The 22,500-nt window shown below is 33.3% G+C and overlaps 1 protein-coding gene across 1 annotated transcript in view; it reads right to left on the reverse strand.

Moving 5' to 3' along the window:
* The window catches only part of LOC133182204 (B-cell lymphoma/leukemia 11A-like), a 38,478-nt gene that overhangs the window by 8,384 nt on the left and 7,594 nt on the right, over window positions 1-22,500 (reverse strand). Inside the window, exon 2 of the mRNA XM_061316958.1 lies at window positions 10,589-10,981. Coding sequence (XP_061172942.1) covers window positions 10,589-10,981 — 393 coding nt within the window. The remainder of the gene's footprint in view (window positions 1-10,588; window positions 10,982-22,500) is intronic.

Below are 22,500 nucleotides of genomic sequence, written 5' to 3' on the forward strand. Positions count from 1 at the left end.
GGCATTTTCGTAGGTTACACTCTTTATAATGTGCAATTTCGTAGATTAATGAAAAAGGAATCCCGTTTGGCGTTATTTTCTGTGCGTCACCGGACGGTAAGATCTCTTATTAGTGAAATTATCCCAACGCCGTAACAATCTGCCGATCAAAGACAAATACCACGACCTGATGAAATAAGTTCTCCGGACATGAAAAGAAGTTCATTAGTCACATTGATTCCCAGCCTATTTGCATCAAAAAGATCCTCCTGATTCAAAACTATCTCGTCCGGGTTTTTTTCCCGTAAAGCTCGTCTAGGCCTTTTTTCTATTGTCCAGTCAACTCAGACCTTGTCATCCGTCTTATCATTAAAGAAATAAACTTAATCACCTTCATTGAAGGAACCACGGAACGGCAGATATACCGAAATATCTTGTCATTAAATTGACTACATTTCATGAAAACAGGAGGAGTGAAAGCCTCTGATTACTGGTTTTGTCATGTTATCACATAGATATGACCTTTGATTTATTTTCATATCATCAATAACATCCTCCTAATAAATTGAAACTATCTATCTGATGTGATGACTTGTTAAAGTTGAACGTTTGAAATATACCAGGTAAGCCAATTTCAAGGGAAAAAGAGAATGAGAAGATGGCGAACAGATTCGCTTTTTTGTCTCTTAGTCCATCTCTAAATCCAAATATCAGGTCAAGTTGCAATCCCTTTACAGCAACATTGAAGAATAATAATTCTCTCAATACATCAAAGAAAGCGACATTACATGACAAATATAAAACATCTATTGCAGAAATACGGATAAGGAAAACGTATGCATAGTAGTCAATAAGCGATATATATAATTTATTCATGGTATTAATACTACTCAAACCATTTTAGTGTTGGTCAATAACAGAAACCCAGAGTAGAAAAAATGACACCGTTTAGATCGTTATATGACATTTACTATCTAATCAATGATGCTACACCGGCAATATGAGGCCCAAGAGGATATAACACAAACAATGGCCAGTGTAGCGGTCGATGAGGCTTTTGTAATCATCGAAACTCCGAAATACAAAAATGAAGTCCTTCATTAGTTAGATATCGGTCACTCTGAGTGCGAACTAGATCCAGCCGGAGAGCGTAGGCAAACGTCTTGCTTCCGTTGTCGCGGATATTGAAAAACGTTACATTATCGTAACGATAATTGGAAGGGTTTGTGTCAATGTACTTTGTTTGTGATCATCATGGCCAGCCACTGATTGATCTGGGTCACTTTGAAGCTTTGTCCTGAATGCACTAACTCTTTACAAGGGTTTCCTGATCGGGTCGCTTTGTACGTATTGTTTCTAATGAACCATGTGCATCCTTAGCTTCCTTTTTTGTTATCATTGTTCTTTGTCATCGCCAACCTCTATCATATGTATCATCATAAAATGTGCAAATAAACCAGCGACTACTAATCACTAATTACTGAAACAACTGCCTTTGTTCGACTTTTCTGAACGTTTTTTTCCCTCTTAACATTGAAAAGCGTTTTAGAAAGTCTTTACTTTTTAAGTATTAGGAAAGTAGATTTCCATAAAATGAAGCGACATTTTTTTTATTGATTTTGCCACAGGTATTGGACATAAGGTCCCCTGGTACCTTGTTTCATTAAGTATGCAACTGGCTGCAATGCTAAAGCCAATGGCTACAGGATACAAACAGAACTACCCCTGGTATATCGGGTGTTGCTATAGCGACAGACGACCATGTGTCGCATGTCAGCCAGTTATCTTCATGGATTTCTGAGTGAATGTGAAAAACGTAGACTCCCTGGAATTGTTACTGATGAGGATAAAAATTGGATTAAAAAGTAGAAAGATGACCATAAGACAATAAATTGAAAGTACAATGAACTTGAGAAGGGCTTTAGTACAGCGAGATAAAAGTCTGTGTTTATAGACTGGTGTCGTGTTACGTGTGTCCTAGGTGTGATTTAAGGCTATTGTAAAAAGGAGGACAAACACCATAAAATCTTAAACCAAAATTACATAACACTGCTTGGTACACAAAAAATTCCGATTTCTTTGCAAGATACATGACCTTACTAGAACTTTTTCTTTCTTTTTTTTTTTTCTTGTGTGCATTGTCCGATTAATAGTATTTACCGAGTTCGATTTACATTACCCTATTAATATCATCAATAAGCTTATGTAATTTTGCTTCCATTTTACGGATTCTAAACAGCATTATATATATATTTTTGGGTTGTTTATAAGGATCGACCTTGTCCTCGAAATACCTCCAATCAATAGTTCGGACGGAACCATCTGCTGTCCGGTGCGTAATGGGTGTCTGGTAACAACGGAATTAGGTGACCTTTATTGACCACGCGACCTAGATTGACCAGCCTTAGGAAGCGTGCAATATTGACGCTGTAAACAGCTGAGTTACTGTTAATATTTCATCGGTTCTACCTCGATTTTCAAAGACAAATAAACTGAATAATGAATTTACTGCTTCGAATTCAAAACGGGTGTTAATAAATGAAAAGAAGATACTGTATCTTTTCTATCAATTACAATAATGAAATTTATTACTGCTTTTCCCGTTCATTATTTTTTAACAACTTACACATCGCAAGAATGACATCAGAAAAAAAAAAAACTAACAAGCAATTATCGTAATGGTCACGAGAAAAATCGGATCGAATTCTCCTAAATACAAAGAAGAACTTGCTCAAGATCATAAAATCCTGCATATATTTACCACTTGAGAATACCTCTAAAGTCATCTCATGGTAAACCAGAATGGGCAAGTCTAGGGTTAAAGTTCCTAAGAATCGATTGAAAAATTAACAAAGCAGATCCGGGAACCTGCTGGTGACGTAATAGATGATTTGTCATAATCCAAGCTACGTGGGCTACTTCTGGCCGCATGCTGACCTAGAATGCAAATCTGAGTTCGACGGCTTTGCATAATTTCATGCTCAAGTGCCTTGTGTTTTTTCCCTAAAATATATTTATACAAGCATGACATTCGATTTTTAAGATAACCATTTTATTATGCAGAAATTGAGAAATTTAATGACCATCTCGATACAAATTTACTGTTTTAAATTTACTGAAAAGTATCATAGTGATATCATGTAACAAACTTGTCTAACATAAAAAACGAACACAAAGGCGCTATTTTGACAAAATTACCTTCTTTTAAATTCTTCATCTGGTCATTTCAAGAAAAGGATTTATTAGAAACCATTTTAAAAATCGATACAACTATGCTAATTAGATAAGCAATGATAGAAATTGTTTTCTGGTCATAGTGAAAATATTGATGTACAGATATGTGTCTTCGCCAAAAATCAATATTCATTTCATTAAACAACTAAAAAGGTATAATCACTCAAGATCCCGGATGTAGCAGGAAAAGGCTTAAATGGGGAAAAAACCGAGATTCTTCGACATGTTCAACTGCAAACGGGAGCCCAGCAAAATATGACAGCACAAAAGATGTAAATGAATGTTGTTTACTGTTATATAATAGCAAACTTAAAAAGTTTGGCCAAATATGAAAGAAAGATGAAAGTATTTAAGATTTGATCTTTTTAATTTACATTTACATACATGGGTGAGAAGGTCAATGTAACTCAACTTTTAATACTCACTGTCATAATGGATAAAAAAAGGTTTCAATTACTTGACTTTTAAATAAAGATGAAACCAAATCAAGGAATTTCCAACACCCATAATAACTCTCTTTTTGCAATGGTGACAAATTTTTCATCTACTGTTTAGAGAAGTAACAGCGAATCCCAGTACTGATTTTATAATGTAATCAAGCGGATGCTTGGAATGAAGATCGCTGCAACAAGAAAATGAAACAGTAATGCGAACTGGGGACTGAAGGCATGCACAATTTTGTCAGCTTACTTGTGATTATGAAGGAAATATGCAGCAGCTAATAGCATTCTTTGACTTTTCCTTGAATGTCGTTTTTACATGAACTTCGATTAGATTACTACAAAATAATTGCTCGAGTAATTCCTTATACAGAAAGCTCCCGAGAGCGAAGTGCTGTTTACGCGAAGAAGTTCAATGAGAATATATTGCTTCGAAGTCGAAATAGCTTCATAACGTAACAAATGGCTCGTCAGAGCTCCCCATTGTTCAATGAAAAGTGTTACTCTTGCTGCGGGGATTGACTGATGCATGTTCGCATCTTTTCTTGAATAACAACTTCACACAAATTTATGTCCTGATGAGCCAAGTAACATAGAGCAGTTAAATAAAATATTTTTGGGTGTTCTAGAAAATTTTGTCGTTTACGTTTATTTGGGCTATTAAATTTTGGCTATCAAAATATCCTTCCTGCAACAGTCAGATGTGTGAAAATTTATACACAGGAAGCCTTGCCTGCAAGAATTTGAAAACGTGAAGTCAAAATGGCAGTGACCAAGAATTTCTCTTTGCCAAGTTTCCTACCACAGATGCGTTGTTTTATGATAAGTGGATGCTTCTGGACGGCAAATTATATAACATTCCCATGCACTTACTTCAGCAGGTGTAGAAAAATGCCCGTATGACATAACCCATAAAGACCAGTCTATATTAGCACAAACATCTGCAATCTCTAAATGAAAAAAGAAATAGTTATGCAGGTCGCAGTCGCCCCTTTGTGATGACTCATACGAAACATGTACCTATATGTATGTACAGTAAAAGACTTAATGAATATTACAAAAATTATGCGTTTTAATAGGCATGCAGCATAGGTTCCTTGACCATGATAAATTATGTGAACCAACGAGGAAGTTTTATGCTAATGAGCTAAAACGCTCAATGGTTGACCTTCATATAAATCTTTAGCGAGGGAAGTATGATAACATCACCCCTCTGTTGCAGTGGTGCGATATGTCTTACATCCATTTGATATGATGATTTGGAAGTGCACAATTGATAGGATTTGTTTACTAAAAGACGTCGATTTTGCCAAGAAAAATATATGAACGTTAAATAACACTTGAAAGAAATATTTGCTAAAAGACATGATGGAAGAATCTGCAGCCCTTGCAACAAATCCACGTGAAAGTTTCGTAAATTTTAAGCGCTAAATTCCAATTTTTTTGTGTGAATAGGAATATAGTAGACTTTTTAAGACTTAATACGTTGTAATGATTTGCTACTGTTATGTACATGTACAGAATTATGGAACCGCATGCTAGACATTTACCTGATGTACAAATACCATTTCTTTAAGCTGTCTTGTAAATGCATAATTATGCTAATTTTTAACTCTAAAAGGCGACTTTGATTTCACTTTTAAGTATAATGATTGATTGATCGAGATGATAAGGCGTAATGCGGTTTAACGACTTTCTTTTGTGACAGTTATTGGTGTGAACTTAACAGGACATGTTAGATTTAATACCACATAATATGAACTATATATATATTACTCTTTCATATTTAGCCATTAAAACCCAAAAATATTGTTTTCAAGATGAAATTTGAGTAAGATAGCCAACGGAAACTATTACTGCTCCAAGATGAAAACGGGGGATATAAAGGATAACAATAAACTAAAAAATACCATCGTTATGTCGAGACTATATTCAAATGGCCTGGCGATTGCATGTTGTATATACAAGGATTTCCTTCCATGGTATAAGTAATAATGACTGATATTCTAACCACAAGTTGACAACTGAAGCGAATCCTACAGAAAACAGACGTCATCAATCATCTCACAGGTCACAGATGTCCGGGACACACCGCCCCTGGTCATCATAATCACCTGAACGCTTTGTACAAATGACGTGACCACGAATCACACGCTTATCATTTGCTTAAATACTAGTAAAGCTGTTTATTTTCATAATTTTATTTTAAACATTAAACAAAATGTGGCTTATTGTGGTCAGTTATATACTAGTGAATAGTTTTCCCTTCCAAAAATTTTAGTAGACACATTTAGTTTTATTTTTGCTCGCACCTTTCTTTGCCAGTCAGTACATTAACATTTGAACGAACATAACAAATCCATTCTCTCACTTTCAATCCTCGCTTTTATTAAGATTGGGAAACGAAACGCAAAACGTTGTTTCTTAACATTTGTGTACCACACATCAGCAGTTCATTCCGCCCTAACACCGCGGGATCACAATGTTTTATAGATTGGTTGTATGCCAACATATTTTTCCTCGCAAAACGGCATACTGACCCAAACGATTTATTTCTTTTTCTTGATTGATTATCATCTTTCGTAAATCAGGCAAGAGATACCATACGTAAACCAAAGGCTTGATCTGTTTTGGTTTTAATTAATCTTGGCACAGCCTGGTCATTGGCAATATGGTCTGCCATGTGCTCTGGATGTCTAGCTTCTTATCAAAATAGCCATTATTTTTCATTTCGTCTACAAACAGCACATACAGTATTACCTTCGAGTCCTATTAATTTGTGCTTCTGATTTCATTTAAAAAATACATTCATGTTTCAAAATATCTTTTACAGTTAATTTTACACAGCTGGCCCAAAATCAAGAAGTAGTACACTTAAATTAAAATTTCATCATTCCTTCAACAGATATTCATTGTATACTGATAAATGTATTCGAAAATTGAAATGAAAAAGAAACTTTAAATTTTTTGTAATTAAACATTTAATTCAACAATTTACAAACTAACAGCATCGGGGATAATACACACACACACTATTATCGAGTGAATTTAGTGTCGATTGATTACATTTTTTTGTTTTTGTTTTGTTGTGTTTTTTAATTTTATAAAATATTATTTTTATTCATTCATTCATTTATTGCTGGAGTGAACTAAATGATGCAAGAGAGGAAAAAGCTTTCATGTCCACATCAAATTCAATATCATTTAGTACAGTAAGTAGGTACCAGTATAGTTTTAAAATATTCATTAAAACTCTACACCAACATCAACCGTCTGAATCTCCTTATTAATCGATGGAGATAGATGTCAATGACATTAGTTTTTGTATATAGGGTTATTAGTATGTTTGACTCTCAGAATAAAATGCTTGATTTCACTTCTATCCCGGTTAGATCAGATAATGACTTCTAGACGGTAATGAACCCACGTGTGACATAGTACGGCGAGTGGCGTACCGTCCACAAGCTTGTTTATAATTTGTTTGATCACTAAAAAAGATTATTTGAACCAATCAAAGAGCGACACTGTCTCGGTGTGATGTAACTAGTTAAACGAGTGATGCTTGATGCCCCCGGTAACTAGGATTTTTCATAAATGTTTTATAAATTCTGGTCCTAGCTTGTGTTTGATCAGGATCCGTTTTATGGTCTATCAGAAAATACTTTACTCAAAGTGTCACCGGCGATTGCCCACAGGACCCACCAATCAATCACATTTACATACTTACTTCAACTCTATCAAGAAGGGCCCATTATAGGTATCGATACATACACCCAATTGTAACCATTACAAATAATGGTAGTATTATCAGTGAATCTGAAAAGTACCATGCAACAAGCAAATTAAACGCACATAAGGAGGTGACATCCACAAGACACTCCTAACTACTCCACTGTTGCGGACAATTCCTCCTGGCTTGTTTAATTTATGAATTCGAATGAAGGTGGATGCAGTGTTATGGCCATAGATCACACGTTCGACAGAGATCTATATAGAGAAAATGTCGATTTCAGCCCCTGGGTATTGAGCCATGTGCTTGGCAAATTGCCTATTGCCCAGATAAAAAAATTAAACCCAACAAAAATATGAAATTTTCCAAGCTGTCCCCACCAGCAATCCTAGGCGGACGTAGGTCTGGAAAATTTGTTAAACCCTTTCATGACCTGATGTGTAAAAGCAACGATGGCCAGAACACGTGTCGTGGTACAACATTGTAGTGCAACATTTATTAAGACAACGATTATAAGAATTTTTTTCTTTCGTTTTTACCATTCTGACCCCCTCCACTGAGCTTAAAGTATTATTCCTATCTCATCAAATATATCAAGACACTTCTTGCAGATTCTTAGAATTATAAAAAATAATGATGGACTTCTTGTATCGATCGTTAAACTGAAGTCTAATCTGGAGCCACTATTTTCCGTTTCGCAATCAAAATCAATTATTTTGGCGAGTCCTTAAGCAATGAAGCGATTTAGCTTTTTCACAAAATACTGACCAAAATTGAATTTTATTGATGAAAGCAAGTCATTGAAAATATTGGATTTTCTTAGAAGTCAAGAAAAGTTCATTCCATTCTCAAATGTCCTTCAAGAATGACAAATACAACATGTAGACTTCAATGTAAGTTATCAAAATAAAGATTTTGATTTTCGAGGTTATCTTTTAAGCAATTTTTCACAATAATTGATATGGAATTTTTTTGCAATTTAAAGCTTTTATATCTCTAAAAAAAAAAATATGCTTCTAACGAGAGTTTTAAAATGACCGTCTCCGAATTAGATATCATTTGACCAGGTAGAATCTCGACATTGTGGGTCCTATAAGGACACGATCTATATAGATAATGATAGGTTATCTTGAGCAAGAGTCATTTTGTAAATAAAACTTTGTACTTAACTGGTCAGTCTACGTCGACAAACGTCCAAAAATAAGGTTCACTCTGTACTGATTTGACAAAATAAGCTTAATTTCTGAAAATTAAGAACAAAATTTGCTCGATACCAAATATTTAATTAAAAAACGGGTTAAAGGATATGACCAAGGTGATAATGCAGAATTTTGTCCCTATCTTCTATTGTACCTGGAAGGAAATCATTAAACTATCATATACTGGAATCAGAAATGTCAAAGAAACCTCAACAAATAGGTTATAATTTCAGCACAAGTGTTGTCCTTCATATCAACATTAACACTAAATCATTGTTAGAAGAGCAGACAGAAGGGATCCATAGAGCAATTTGCGTGATAATTGTAAGACAATAACCTACATAAGTACACCCGAAGCCGTGTACACTGCAGATACGATTTAAAGCGATCTAGATATTCGTAAAAAAAAAGATTAATTTTGAACACATTTTGGAAAAGTTTGTTTTTCTTATTCTGAAAGCACGAAAAACGACCACTCATAAACCGTGCCAAAATGTCGAGGAGAAACGCCAGTACAGATTTCGTGCACAAAAAAACGAGTATTATGTCATAAGCAAAAGGCGGTAGAGAGTATCCCCCCTGTTACATAGGAGCCCTATCAAAACAAGAAGCGGTGTTTTGGCGATCATCAATCAAGGCAAGCGGTATCAGTCGCTTCTAAATCAAGTACTGTAATCTTTGTCTGCAATGCAAAACATATTTTTTTCATCTTGGTGCTCGCCTAAAGCATCTTGTGCAGTCATCAAAGTTTTACTTAAAAGATGAAACAAGGCCAAACCGTTATCAGCTGTGAAATTCCACGAGATAATTACACAACTTTACTGTTCTTTGCTTTCTTTTAAATTCATTTTTATAGGTAAGAGTACTAAGTAGGTCTACGATAAACCAGGCGGATCTGTACAAATGACCATTATCAAAACAGGTTTTTGCAATTCTTTAAAATATCTTGATATAATTTTTTGCAGAAATTTACAGTCTTCCAATTTAATTTCATCCATATGATTGTCTTCAAAGAGCGGTCTTTAAAAGGCTAAGTCTATCAACAAACATGGTTTTCATTTCATTTTCAATTATGTAATTGTTTGCTTAATTACGTCTGGTCATTACTTTGATGAGATGCAGGTATGACGTCTACTGGCGAAGCAATCTACACCAAACTGCGTGGAATGTTTTTGTCTGACTGCGAATCATTGCGCATGCGTAAGGAGGCAGCACTACAACCTGAAGGGTTATGTTGCTTAGAAATATATAATTTTTCAAGTGAAAGATGCTATCGCCAGGGATATAAAAGTCAAAACACAGATCACTGGACCACCTGTTGCGCGCCATCTCTCGTCGGTCAATATATCTTTGGCAAAATGAGTTCAATATCCTACGTAAAGCACTATTACTTAAGTGCATAAAAAGTACGCATTTGGAGTAGTACTTGGAAAACGTTAAATTTATCTTAGATAAAAATATTACTTAAATTGTATGTAGTAATGCAGTTGATTTTTCTTGGTAACCAAATAAATATGATTTGAACCTTTATACAACAAAAAAATTTCACAGATTAATGAAGTATACATTCACCTAATCAAAAAAGTAATTATTTAACTTTTAAAAAATCACACACACATAAAATCTTCTTTAAAAAATTTTATAAATATTTCTATCCTTTAAAAAACTTTTTTTTTCGAATAATAAAACTTTCTTTATCAGGATATACAAAGAAGTATTGAAGGATAGACATTTACATGCAAAACTTTCAACAACGGTTTTACAAAAATCGGCGGCATATCACTTTTGGTTTCTTTATGTGTTTCCTTTTTGCAGTTTTATCACTTGCAGGCAGTTTAGAACTATACTTGGTAAATGGTTTAAACTGAGGTCAATCTTGTAAAGGAAGCTAAGGGTCAACAAGAGAATGGCAATAAAGGTGTGAAACTGCCAGGATGTCACAATCAAATTATCTTTTAATATATACTAAAACAAAACGAAACAAACAAGAACAAAACAAAACATACCTGTGATTTCTGTATTGCAGCTTTTGTCATTAGTATATGTTCTAAAAGGTGATCGGCTGGAGCAGTCCCTATCTGAGAAGAGATTGGACTGTGAGTTTTCATCCCGCAACTTGACATCTTTCAAAGTGATACTGGACTCAGAAGTTGGCTTTGGAGATAATCGGCTTTCAAAGTGTTCCTTTCTGGTTATTGGGGCAGAGATACTGGTCCGCTTCGAGCTAATGGCTAGTGACTCTGGGTCCGGCTCTTCGCCATCCTCAAACTCGGAAGTCTCAACATCAACATTTTCTTTGTTACATCGAGTGACCTTGTGACGTATGAATTTGATGATGTCTTGTAAAGGGAAATTCGTCTGGCATAGCCCACATACTAAAAGATCATTCTCTTGTTCCACTGAAAAAAAAAAATATTCAAATTCTATAAGTATTTCATAACAATCCAGTGAATCAACCATCTGATATAGTTTACCAGGATTAGTAATAAGGTTTATCCCGTATGAGCAAGTTTTGTTTAAAAAAACATGGTAAATGTTACTATTTTCGTAAAAATGTTTTTTTTCAAGACTTATTTTAGTACTGCAAGTTGTATCGTCATATTTCTCATTATCTGACATTAGTTAGTACCTTAATGTAAACAAAAAACAATCAATTTCAAAATCTTTTCCAAGAATGGTAACATTATTTCAGGTTTCCTAGATTACACCTTGTTTTGAAGCGTTTTGAAAATGACAACTCTCATTAAAGGAGATTGGATACATAAAATAATAGGTGACTAAAAAGAAAAACGATTCCTGCAGGAATTAAAGATGATTATGTCATCAAATTCTACAAAGAGCATGATACATTACATTTGATCAATAATTTGTACAGTCAACCCAAGACCCTTCATTACTACTCAACTACATCTTCTTTTTCATAAAAGCATAAATCTTGAATGTTTTACACTATCTATTCAGTAATATCATTTGATTTCATTTAAATATTAACACTATTAACGTAGAAATAATAAAATTTTGGGGTTAATTCTTATTTCAGTAAAAAAAAAAGTCATTTAAATTGGTAAGCTATCATTTCATCAAAATCTCTTTTTTAAATTTGCATTCTTTGAATGTTCTTTTGTTTGTTTCTCGGAGTTTTTGGAGGCTTGAGTTTTTAAAATAGTTTTCAATTTTTACATTTCCATGCATTAAATCAAGGTATGTAATATTGCATGGTCTTAACTCATGTTTAAGTGTTTTGAAAATCAGAGAATCTTTGACCGGCTCTATATCCCTATGGTACCTCACTGCGAGAAAAGAACATAGAACCTTCAAAAACACCAATTGCGCAAGGCTTATCAAATGGTTCTTAGACGAGATAAGGCTGGTCTTAATTTCACATTTTGGCACAGTGCAAGCACCCAGGACGAAGTGCAAGACGATGGAACATGGCGGTTTGAAAGCCATGACTTTATCAGCAGCATCTAACCAAATCTAAAAAAATTTGGCAAAATCATGATACACACTTCGAAAAAGAATTATATAATTTCGGTCAAGCTTGGAATGGATTTCAAAGTTTATAATAGAAAAAATAATACAAATTGAGGTGTTATTGGAAAACCATATCTCGAGTTAGTTCGGGGAATAAAAAAAAAAATAAAATAAAAGGAATTGTCCTCATTCATGTATATAATTTTCTTTTCTGCCAAACACAGATGCTGTATCACTTTGGGCTATGACTTCAAAATCATAAAAATATATAATGAATATAAGAATAATTACACGAGGCCTGTTACCAGAAAATCTATATAAACATAAAAAATATCATTATCCTAAAGTGCATTAAACCATTAATGTAAAACCAAATTAACTTAAAAAAATTGAACCAAAGCAGGTCTCAAATATAGTGTATATATTTCCACCGTTAAATAATTCTTGTAAGAGTTTTGCAATAGCCACATCACTCATTTTTTTTTACTGAGTTTCTATGAACTACTTTTGTACTTTATATTTTCAAGATTATTTATAATTGCATGAGTAAACTTTATTGCACCTCCCACTTGCTCACAAATATATGACGGTAAGTAGTAGCAATATTTCATTGCATAAAACTTTTGTCTTGATTAAAAAAATAATTCATTTGAAAGGAAAAAACATCCCCTTTCCAATCAGAAATATACAACAGGGGAAACCGCAAGTAATCAGGAAAATGGACATGATATTTGGTTACAAATGCTTTTGGTTGTCAGGTACTGTACACAAAACATATCTACTTGTGGAAATCCAGTTTTATATTACTCAAGATATTAGAGTGATGTTCTTGTCTATGATTACTTTAATTTCCACACGTTAAGCTTTTTCTTCCGCGTTTCCCATTTTAGCCCATTACAAATGTATTTGATATAATAACAAAGAAAAAAGTTCCCATGACAGTGGAGAAAAAAAAAAATTTAAGCCATTATTTCCATTTTCATGGAACACAGGAGATGTCAACTCGAAAGCTTCTTTCTCCTCTAGCCTGACGGAGTATCTTTATCTCTATTGATTATTGGACACAAGCTTCTTCCAAAATCTGACAGTCATGTGCCATGGTCAAGAGTGATTGTGCCACCATCTCCCACAGTTATAAGTCAGATTACGCCATACTTGGTGATTAAATTTGCCGTTTTCAATAGCACACAGTTCTCTGAAAATCGTTCAACTCAAGTTACTTAGCAATGCAATGTATATATTTTGAATTTCACTTCCTATAGCATACTTCATTTTGACAGCATTTTAGTTCATGTCATCACTCCATATTCGGAGAGCCACTAAAAACGGTATACTCAAAATAATGTAATTTCTTCTACTATGAAAAACCTGTAAATTAATGTATTAAAAAATTTTGTTTATAAAATTATTCTCAAACAATATGCCTCTCAAAAAAAAAAAAAATAATTTTTTTATGCCTTTTTCTCTCCAAGTTGGGGATTGAAATGAGTCAAATAAATTGAACATTGTTTATCATAAATGCAGAGAGAGAGAGAGAAAAAAAATACTTTACTCATTTTAATGTAAATCTAACAGTCTTCTTTAATTTGAAAAGGTAAAAACTTTTTTAGGATAAAATATTCAACAGCAGAAGAATATGTAATTCCTATTACTTACTGTTCAAATCTGGACATGCTTTCCACAAAGTGAAGAAAGTAAGACTGTGATTCCATATACAATCTGTATATTCTTTTAATTTTAATCCAAGTCTGACCATAAATCAGATTAAAGTTATTAAAAAATTCAGATATCCTCTGCCATTTAACCTAGACCATTGAAATTGGAGGTTTATATAAGCTTAAATAAATTGTTGACCAGTGATCAAAACTGTGAGGTTAACTCGGGGTCAACACTTGGATAAAGAGGAATGCTCCTCGTATATATGTAATCCAGTTTGGTCAGCACAAATCTCACAGATGTATCCTCTGTAAATAACATTCATTTAGAATTCTATCCAAAAACTGTATGAAATCAAACTCAATCTCTAGGACGTGCATTAGCGTTTCGCTTTACTGTAGGTTTAAAGGGGCAGTTAAGGTCATACCCAACTAGTTTGTTTTCCCACAAGTGCCCTATGTTTAGCAGATGAACTGGACGCTACTTAGACATGCATGTGGACGATGTTTTTTGTGCACAAAAAAGTTTTCCCATGATACCGGAGATGCGGGTTTCCATGGAGGCCTTTGTACATCTTGACCATAATGGACATTCGCCTCGACAAGAGGTCATCTGGTGTCAAGCCAGAGTAAGATTTGGAAGACCTCCATTGACCTCACCTACATACCTGATAAAAACCTTGATAATCCGTAGTGGTCGTTAAAAGCGGTGCCCAATCCCTAGATATGATTTACGTCTGGTAACATATTCATTAAGTCTTTAAACTTCTTTAGTTCTTTTCAAAAACTATTTTTACTGGCAACAAGTTAATATTACAATATCAGTAACAGCAATAATTAAAAAAAAAAATAGGTAAAAATATATGAATCAACCTGTAAAGTAGGGAAACATTTTCCTCAAAACTATGCATAAAAGATATAAAATACTTTTACCAAAAAAAAAAACCCCAACAGATTTGGTATAAATTTTGGATTTCCGTTTTGGGCGCCATTTTAACTTATAAGTACATTGTACTTGTCTGTGGTACGTGCCACAAAAAAGGTCACTCGTTGGTCAATTGGTCAGTGTAAATCGGTCAGGTTTTTATCTATGTGGCCCTGTACATACCAACTAAACAAATATTGTATCTGGCTAGAGTAAATAATCTGACCACTCGGTTTCGAACTCATCGAGGTCAGCTGCTGGAGGTACTACAGTTGCAGACGATAAACGTAAACCAAGAACTTGATACACAAATATTAAAATCTGAAAAAATATTATCTTCTTTAACGTCCTTTAATTACATATGCCTTAATATAGAATCACGTTGAATGACATTTGGAATCAAAGATCAAAGAAAAGTTTGTATACCATAAAAGGAAGCAGAAAAAAAGACTGATTGAGAAATTTTCATTTTCATTTCCTTTGCATAAAACATTTAGGCAGAGGACATGATTTCTTGTTTTATGTGATTTATTGTAAATGAACGCACGAAGAATTAATATTAGCGATTCAAAGGTTTTTCAGAACAACTCAAAAAGTTTTTACCAAGACCACCAGAACTTCCTTGACTATGAAACTTTGAAATTTGCTAATTTCAAAATGAAAGACTCTTAAAAATCATACTTATTTCTCTATTGTTTTTAGATGTTCTTAATTGGAATGTATATTGTTTTAGTGGGACAACATGTGCAAAACCACTCCGCTCCTCAAATATTTTTTAGATAAATCTGAGAATTACAAAATATTCAGAACTATGGAGTGAACCTTGTGTTTAGTGTGAATTTCCTAATCCCATATCTTTTTGGTAAGTCATTGAAACAATACACAGGTTGTTACAACAGTTGTTATTCAAACATTTACTACAAGAACTACTTGAACTTTGAAAATGACACGCGAGATCTCAAATAATCCAATAAAAATTATAGCACGAAAATATAGCTTTACAAGGCGCGGTCAGTGTATTGTTTAAAAAAATCGAATCGTTCTCAGGAGGCTTAAATTCAAAATAGCGCTATTTCCCACAAAAAATCATTCCCTTATCATTTATCTAAAACGCATGTGGGGACTAGCGGTCATTCAGCTTGACCACCTTTTGACCGGCGGTATACCTTGTGATTAGATTAAATTCCCACAAAAAATAAACCAGGAGCAATTAAAGCAGCAGAGAATCCCATAATTTAGGGCATGTCCACCTAATTTACAAATAGTAGAGTACCTCTTTTAACTTGATATCTGCCCCCCAAAGAGTTATCTAAATTAATAATCGTATTCCTTTAATTCATATTGTAAAGAAAATTTTAAAATTTGAAAAATTCTCTCATATTTTTAAGGTACTATTTATTTCAACAGCAAAGAAAAACTGAGGAATTTGTATCTATATATTAATTTGCTTGCAGGAATACAGTTCTACATATGTTTTTCAAACTCTCCATTTTTTTTATTTTATTTTTTTTTCTTGGTTAGTTTTTTTTTTAGTATGGATTCTCATCTTTCAACGTAAAGATTTTTAATGACAAAAAGAAACTAATATCCCTTGAGAAATACGTTGAAATCAATATGAAATTGCTAGTTAAGGTTCGCAAGAGGCTAAATTTCAAAGTATCAAGTCCAATTTTTTTTTGTTGAGTTCCAAGTTATATGAAGTTTGCATCATCAACACAAAATCGCCATAAGCAAGTGTCATTAGCACAAACTGGCTTATTATGTTTTTTTTCACGAGAGAGAGAGAGAAAGAGAGAGAGATTGTTAACTTTGACTTGGTTTATTATATTCTCATGTACCTTTGACCACACTGGGCAAAGGGCCACTTAAAGGTTAAGCATTCATATTAATTTCACTGTGAATGGTCAGCTGCAGTTACGGATTCATTTGATTTTTTTCCAGTTCATATTGGTGGCTATTCATACGTTATTCATTAAAAAAAATCTCTATCCATTATTTTCTCAGAAAAAAAATACAAGTTGATTACGGGTGAAAAATTCATATGTCTCCTAAAATTCATCGTAATAACTGGTTAAGAGACTGTTAAATTACACAAGAAAACATTATCGATAAACAAATCCACCATGCAGTTCGGCGTGTCCCATAGACTTCAGGGATATTCCATTAGTTTACGTCAGTTTTGTTCTTTTCCTACTAACATTAATACCACACTACAATTGATGTTTGTTATAATAAAGATACTAATTCAATAATACCTGAAAACTATGGAAAAGGAACAAATACACAGTATATTTGAATTATATATGCTACCAGTCACATGTTAGGTCCATCATGCATGTCAATAACGCTGGACAGCTCACCAACTTCGCTTTTAAAGAAAAAAAAAGAATACGAAAACCCGGATGCTGCAGAAATTTATTTGTTTAAATTTCACAAAAATGTCCTTAATTTTTAAGCATAGATATTGCAGGTAACTTGTCAGATGCCAGATATTAGCGATCAGCGAAATGATTTACAAAATGAGGGACAACTGCAGTTTTAAAACGTAGGATATATAGTGGTTTTCCTGTTCAAAGTGTCAAAAGAACCCAAGGTACAACTGAATGACGAATTCATGACGTTTTCAAAAATATCACTAGTAATTACCCTTTCATTAATTAATATCTGAATATACATTAAGTCGTTTTTAGTACAAAAAGTATCCTAAATTAAGGAAATCCATGCTGGACATTGTACATTGAACACAATTTGCTCCATATATTAACTTTAATTTCCTTTCTGGAATCCTCATCTTTACCATCATGTCCGGTTGGTTTTCCCATAGCGTCATGTATTTTTTAAACACAGCGGGAATAGTCACTCAGTTAAATTTTAGACTTTCACAATCTTGTTGATATCAACTCGCACGTGAATCAGTCACTGGTCATTTGAAGAGGGTGGCAAGTAAAATGTAAGCAAGAGTTAATAAAATACACCAAATCGGCCTGAGGAGAAATATTCATATGTAATAAAAAAGAAAGAAACTAATACATGTTGTTTTTTTTTAAAAATATCTCAGGTTTTAGGTATTTTTAGAGCATGCAATATTCAGTAGCCAAAAATATCTCTGCAAGTCGATTTTCTTTGGGAATAAACTGCACATTGCAAACTTCGCATCGCATCATGCACTATTAAGGTTACAAATGCATCAATAATGCAGGCGTGTTAAACACTTACAGCTCTGGTTGGAGTAAAAGCTTATAATTACACTGTCCTACAGTAACAGCATGGTGAAGAACTATCCTGTATTTTAATTAATGGTTATTGGGAATGTTCAGAACCAACTGTTACGAAAGGCAGAGAGGGAAAACTTGGGTCCTATCTAAATGGATGGTTATGGAGATTCTCGATGCAATTATATTTCCAGTTTCTGGGAATGAAAACTTGTTTTAAATTCTTGCCTTAATTCACTTTAATTTGATTTGCTATATCGTTTCGTCGACACTTTGCCATTTATGCCTTGCGAAAAATCGTAATGGAATAAAGCTAACATTAGCACATCGTTTCCCTTCGTGAAAATAATGTTTGACGTGCTAATTTCTTCAATGAAAATATCAGAAAAATATGTAGTTAAACAAAAATTGGTATATCTGATCCCATATTTTATTGCTAAATCAAGTGTTTTACATTGGTACACAGAATCCCACGAAACAGGTATTTGGTCGGGTCAGGACATGACCTGAGATGCCCTACACGAGGAGGTCAACGAATGGTCGACACGGACAACAGGTGCCCAAAACTGACCCGTGTAGAAATTATGTTTCATTTACAAAAATTAACAAGTTATTGCTCCTTAAAAAATTAAAGCATCACTTAAGCTGTATCTAATAGGTACTAGAAACAAGTAGACAATTACATGTAACATGTCTGCAAAAACAAAGACTTTCTTTAAATTTCATCAAAAAGCGTATGTTGAAAAAAGTACACAAAGAAAACGTCAAAAGAAGTTAAAAACACAATTTGGTTGTCAATTTTAACACCAGGAAGTGTACAATCCACTTACTTATATATTTCATATCGCATGTACCGTTTTTTTTCCACGTACAAAAGCGGATACAGGACGGATATTGACCATGCACACATATATTTTCTGAGAATATCTCTAAGAGATGACCAAACTTTTAGTGTCCGGTCTCTTCAAACATGACAACGAAAAGGAAGTTATGTAATTTTGCCTTGTAAAAACATTCCTTATGAAATAATATCGACTTTGTTTTTTACAGATTTAAAATTTGATTTACAATAGGCTCTTTTAACTTTTGTCGGGGGAATGGAAGGAGGGGGGTCTTTACATTATTATTGGTGAAATGTTTAATGTATAGTTCGTTGGATAGCAGAATAACGTTTAAAAATGCTTGTTAAGACCAAGAAATCATGTGAATGTGAAGGTCTTCGAATATTCCATACACATCCTTTTTTTGTTTCATTTCACTAGAGACCAAATGTGTAGACCACCTGAAACACAGGTACATGCACGCATGCATTCATAAAAAAAATAATAAAACGAATACCCCCCCCCCCCCAACCCTATTCTGAAACAGAATTTGATTCAAACATCCGATTTAGGTACCTCTACTGCTAAACTATGACTAAAATAGCTCTTGTTTAAAGCATCTACCACTTCACCAATCTGTCCTTGACTCTCTCTTGTATTTGGTTTATATATAAGTATATTAATTGTATTTCAATGATCTATAGAATTGAACATAAAGTAAAATATCACAATTATCTCCACATACTGCGGGATAACATGGCAACCCGGCGCTGTTTTGAATTTTTAAAGTACATTTTACCAGCAGGGTGGACAATATTGTCAAGACATTTAACTAGGTCAGCTTACCCATTTTTATGAATGTCTGACCTTTTTTAAACAATCAAGGACTTGGCAATTACATAAATCAAATACATTTAGTTATCATGCAAGGGGGGGGGGGGGGCTAGATCTTTGGCACACGTTCTATTTATGAACTTAAACATCATAAATATTTCTAAAGGAAGAGAAAAGGAAAAGGAAAGATATATTCCATTTTTGCTATGTTTAGTTTTTTATTTGAATCAATATATGTAATAGTGGTACCGCTCTTTTTCAACTATAATTCAACTGCTAGTACGTGGGAACAGAAATGAAAACATAAAAATATACATGACCAGTAATATCTTCCCTACTTCCTCATTTGCTAGTTCTCAATTACAAGTGGTTTATTTATGTGACTGCAAAAAGGTCAAGCTGCCCTTGTCCACAAAAAGAAATAGCATGAGGCCGCTAACGGGGTATTTTTAAAAAATGGGGCATAATATAATAAACTACACATTATATTATTATTAAAGAGTATGCAATGTTCCATTATAAATTTTTCTGATGGTGGTGTAAAGATTTAAACAGCAACAAAGGGGACATAATTGATATATATTTCATTTAAAATATCAACTCGGATAGATTGTAAAGTAATCCAAGTTGAAATTCCCAGCTAATGCTAGTATTATGAATCGCGCTAGGTAAGGGTCATTGTCCGACAAAGCCTCTGTGGTCAATGAAAAGAAATATACGAAGGTGGTCAAAGGGAGGTAACTTATCACAAACTTTATTCAATAATGAATATTTCTGATGGTCAACATCTTTCATGCCTTCGTATTAATTTTTAAAGCTTTTTTCTCCTCAACGTTAAGAGAAAAGAGAGATATGAAATGCTAACCATACACTACAGAATTCATTATTTTAAAAAAAATAATCAGTCCTAAATATTACAATTTGTTCAATTAACCTAACTTTCAATCTGAAAATGTTGAAAATATTACTCTATACAACAAACATACTATTTTTAAACTGACAGAAAATATACCTAAGTACCCTAAAGCAATATATGTTCGATCATGCATCTGTTACTTTTTTCTTCTATATATAGATATCATCTAGGTAATGTGCTCTCCGCTCTGTTGACCACGTGTAAACATTCGTAGGGGCATTGCCCTTTTAGATTATTAACATATTGACTAAACAGTGCGAATATATGGTCACTTCTCATTGAGTGATAAATAGTAACAAGGCACTGGCCCCAAGACTGTACAAAGGTCTGTCTATTTTTTGGCAGTGTCAGCAAACCTTTTTCATACACCGGAAGTCTATCTGTGTTATTTAAGTAAAATATCACAATTCACAAATATATAATAAATATATTATATTATAGAAATATATCACAAATCCACAAGTCTGCTGTCCAGACTTGTGTTTTGTTTTGTTTTTTGTTTTGTTTTTGTTTTTTTGTTTTTTGTTTGTTTCTTTGTTTGTTCGTTTTTTTGGTACAAGACAGAAAAAAGAAATATAAATTTTTACATTTTTCTTAGGTATCAATATTAAATACAGAAGGATACCATTACAAAACTTATACAATTGAATAATAAAACAATATGCCAAAGGCTATAACAGAAAAATGTTCTTAAAAAAATACTAGTATACAAATACATCTTATGTTACTGAAAAATTTTGTACTAAATTGGCAAAGATGTTGTTTTTGATTCTTTTCTTTTTAAATTCAGAACATTGGTATATTTTCAGTGTTAGGAGGGGTTCATTGATATTTCATATAGTTGTTTTTCTCCATCCAGAAAAAAGGGTTTTTCAGATCAATCAATTCACTGTACTATCAATTCCCTGTCCGGCAGGTATTCTCTTTTTTTTTTTATCCTTTCGGTGTTTCATTTATTGATTTTATTCATTTGTCACAAGTAACACGAAAATGAGCAAGATATCTCTGTTTATTGTATTTTATTGAAATATATATATATATATATATATATATATATATATCTCCAAACCGCCCCAAAACTTAGAACCTACCAAGCCGTAAAGATTGGTTTTCAAACTGAGAAATATGTAACTATGGATATTCCAAATCGTTCTATACTTGCACAATTTAGATGTGGTGTGTTACCTATAAGAATAGAAACAGGACGGTATAAGGAAGAGGCTTTATCTGATAGACTCTGTACTTTATGCTCTTCAAATAGTGTAGAAGATGAATGCCACTTTTTGCTTCATTGTACATCATATTCCAATTTTAGAGCAACCTTTTCTACCAGTATTAGATTTAAACCAAATTCAATATGTCAGATTTAGACAAAACCAAATTTCTTTTAGTAAATTTCCCAAGACAAACAGGAAAATTCATATACTCAGCATATACATGTACTTACAGACAATCTATTTTTTATAATAAACGCAATGCGTAATATTATTGTATTCTTATTGAATGTTATATTGTTAAAAGTGACATATACCGGTAGGCCCGATGGGCCGGGTGTTTAAATTCCTATTATATGTATATTTGTTGACAGTTGTTGTAATTGTACTTAACACATGTCACTATAATAAACAATTTACTTACTTACTTATATATATATATATATATAAATTAGCATTTCTAAAATAAGAACAAATCATATCTATATGCTCAATGCATCAGAAAGATAATGAAAACAATTTATTTCCTACTTTTTTTTGCTGAAATCATCTTTCACATTTACTTAAATAGTATTAAGTCTTAAAATAAAAAATCAAACAAATCAGATTTCTCGAGTCAAATTAAGTCTGGTTTGGACCTGGCACGGTTTGATTTCTTAAGTCAGTGGGAGTTCCGGTAGCATGTCTTGCCCGCGACAATACTACCTTCAGGCTCACAAGGTGTGGATGGCGTTATTACAGGTGGTGGAATATTTTGTATGTTAAAGTGTCGCTGTAAAAGCGCTTTACGACGTCACATTATCAATATCATAACACGACAAATTTGATGGATTTTAAATTGCAAATCCATTCAAATTTGTTTGTTGT

This window comes from Saccostrea echinata, unplaced genomic scaffold (assembly GCF_033153115.1).
Source record: "Saccostrea echinata isolate AGI-Se365-2 ecotype Australia unplaced genomic scaffold, CSIRO_AGI_Sech_v1 ptg000009l, whole genome shotgun sequence".
In the NCBI taxonomy this organism is placed as follows: domain Eukaryota; kingdom Metazoa; phylum Mollusca; class Bivalvia; order Ostreida; family Ostreidae; genus Saccostrea; species Saccostrea echinata.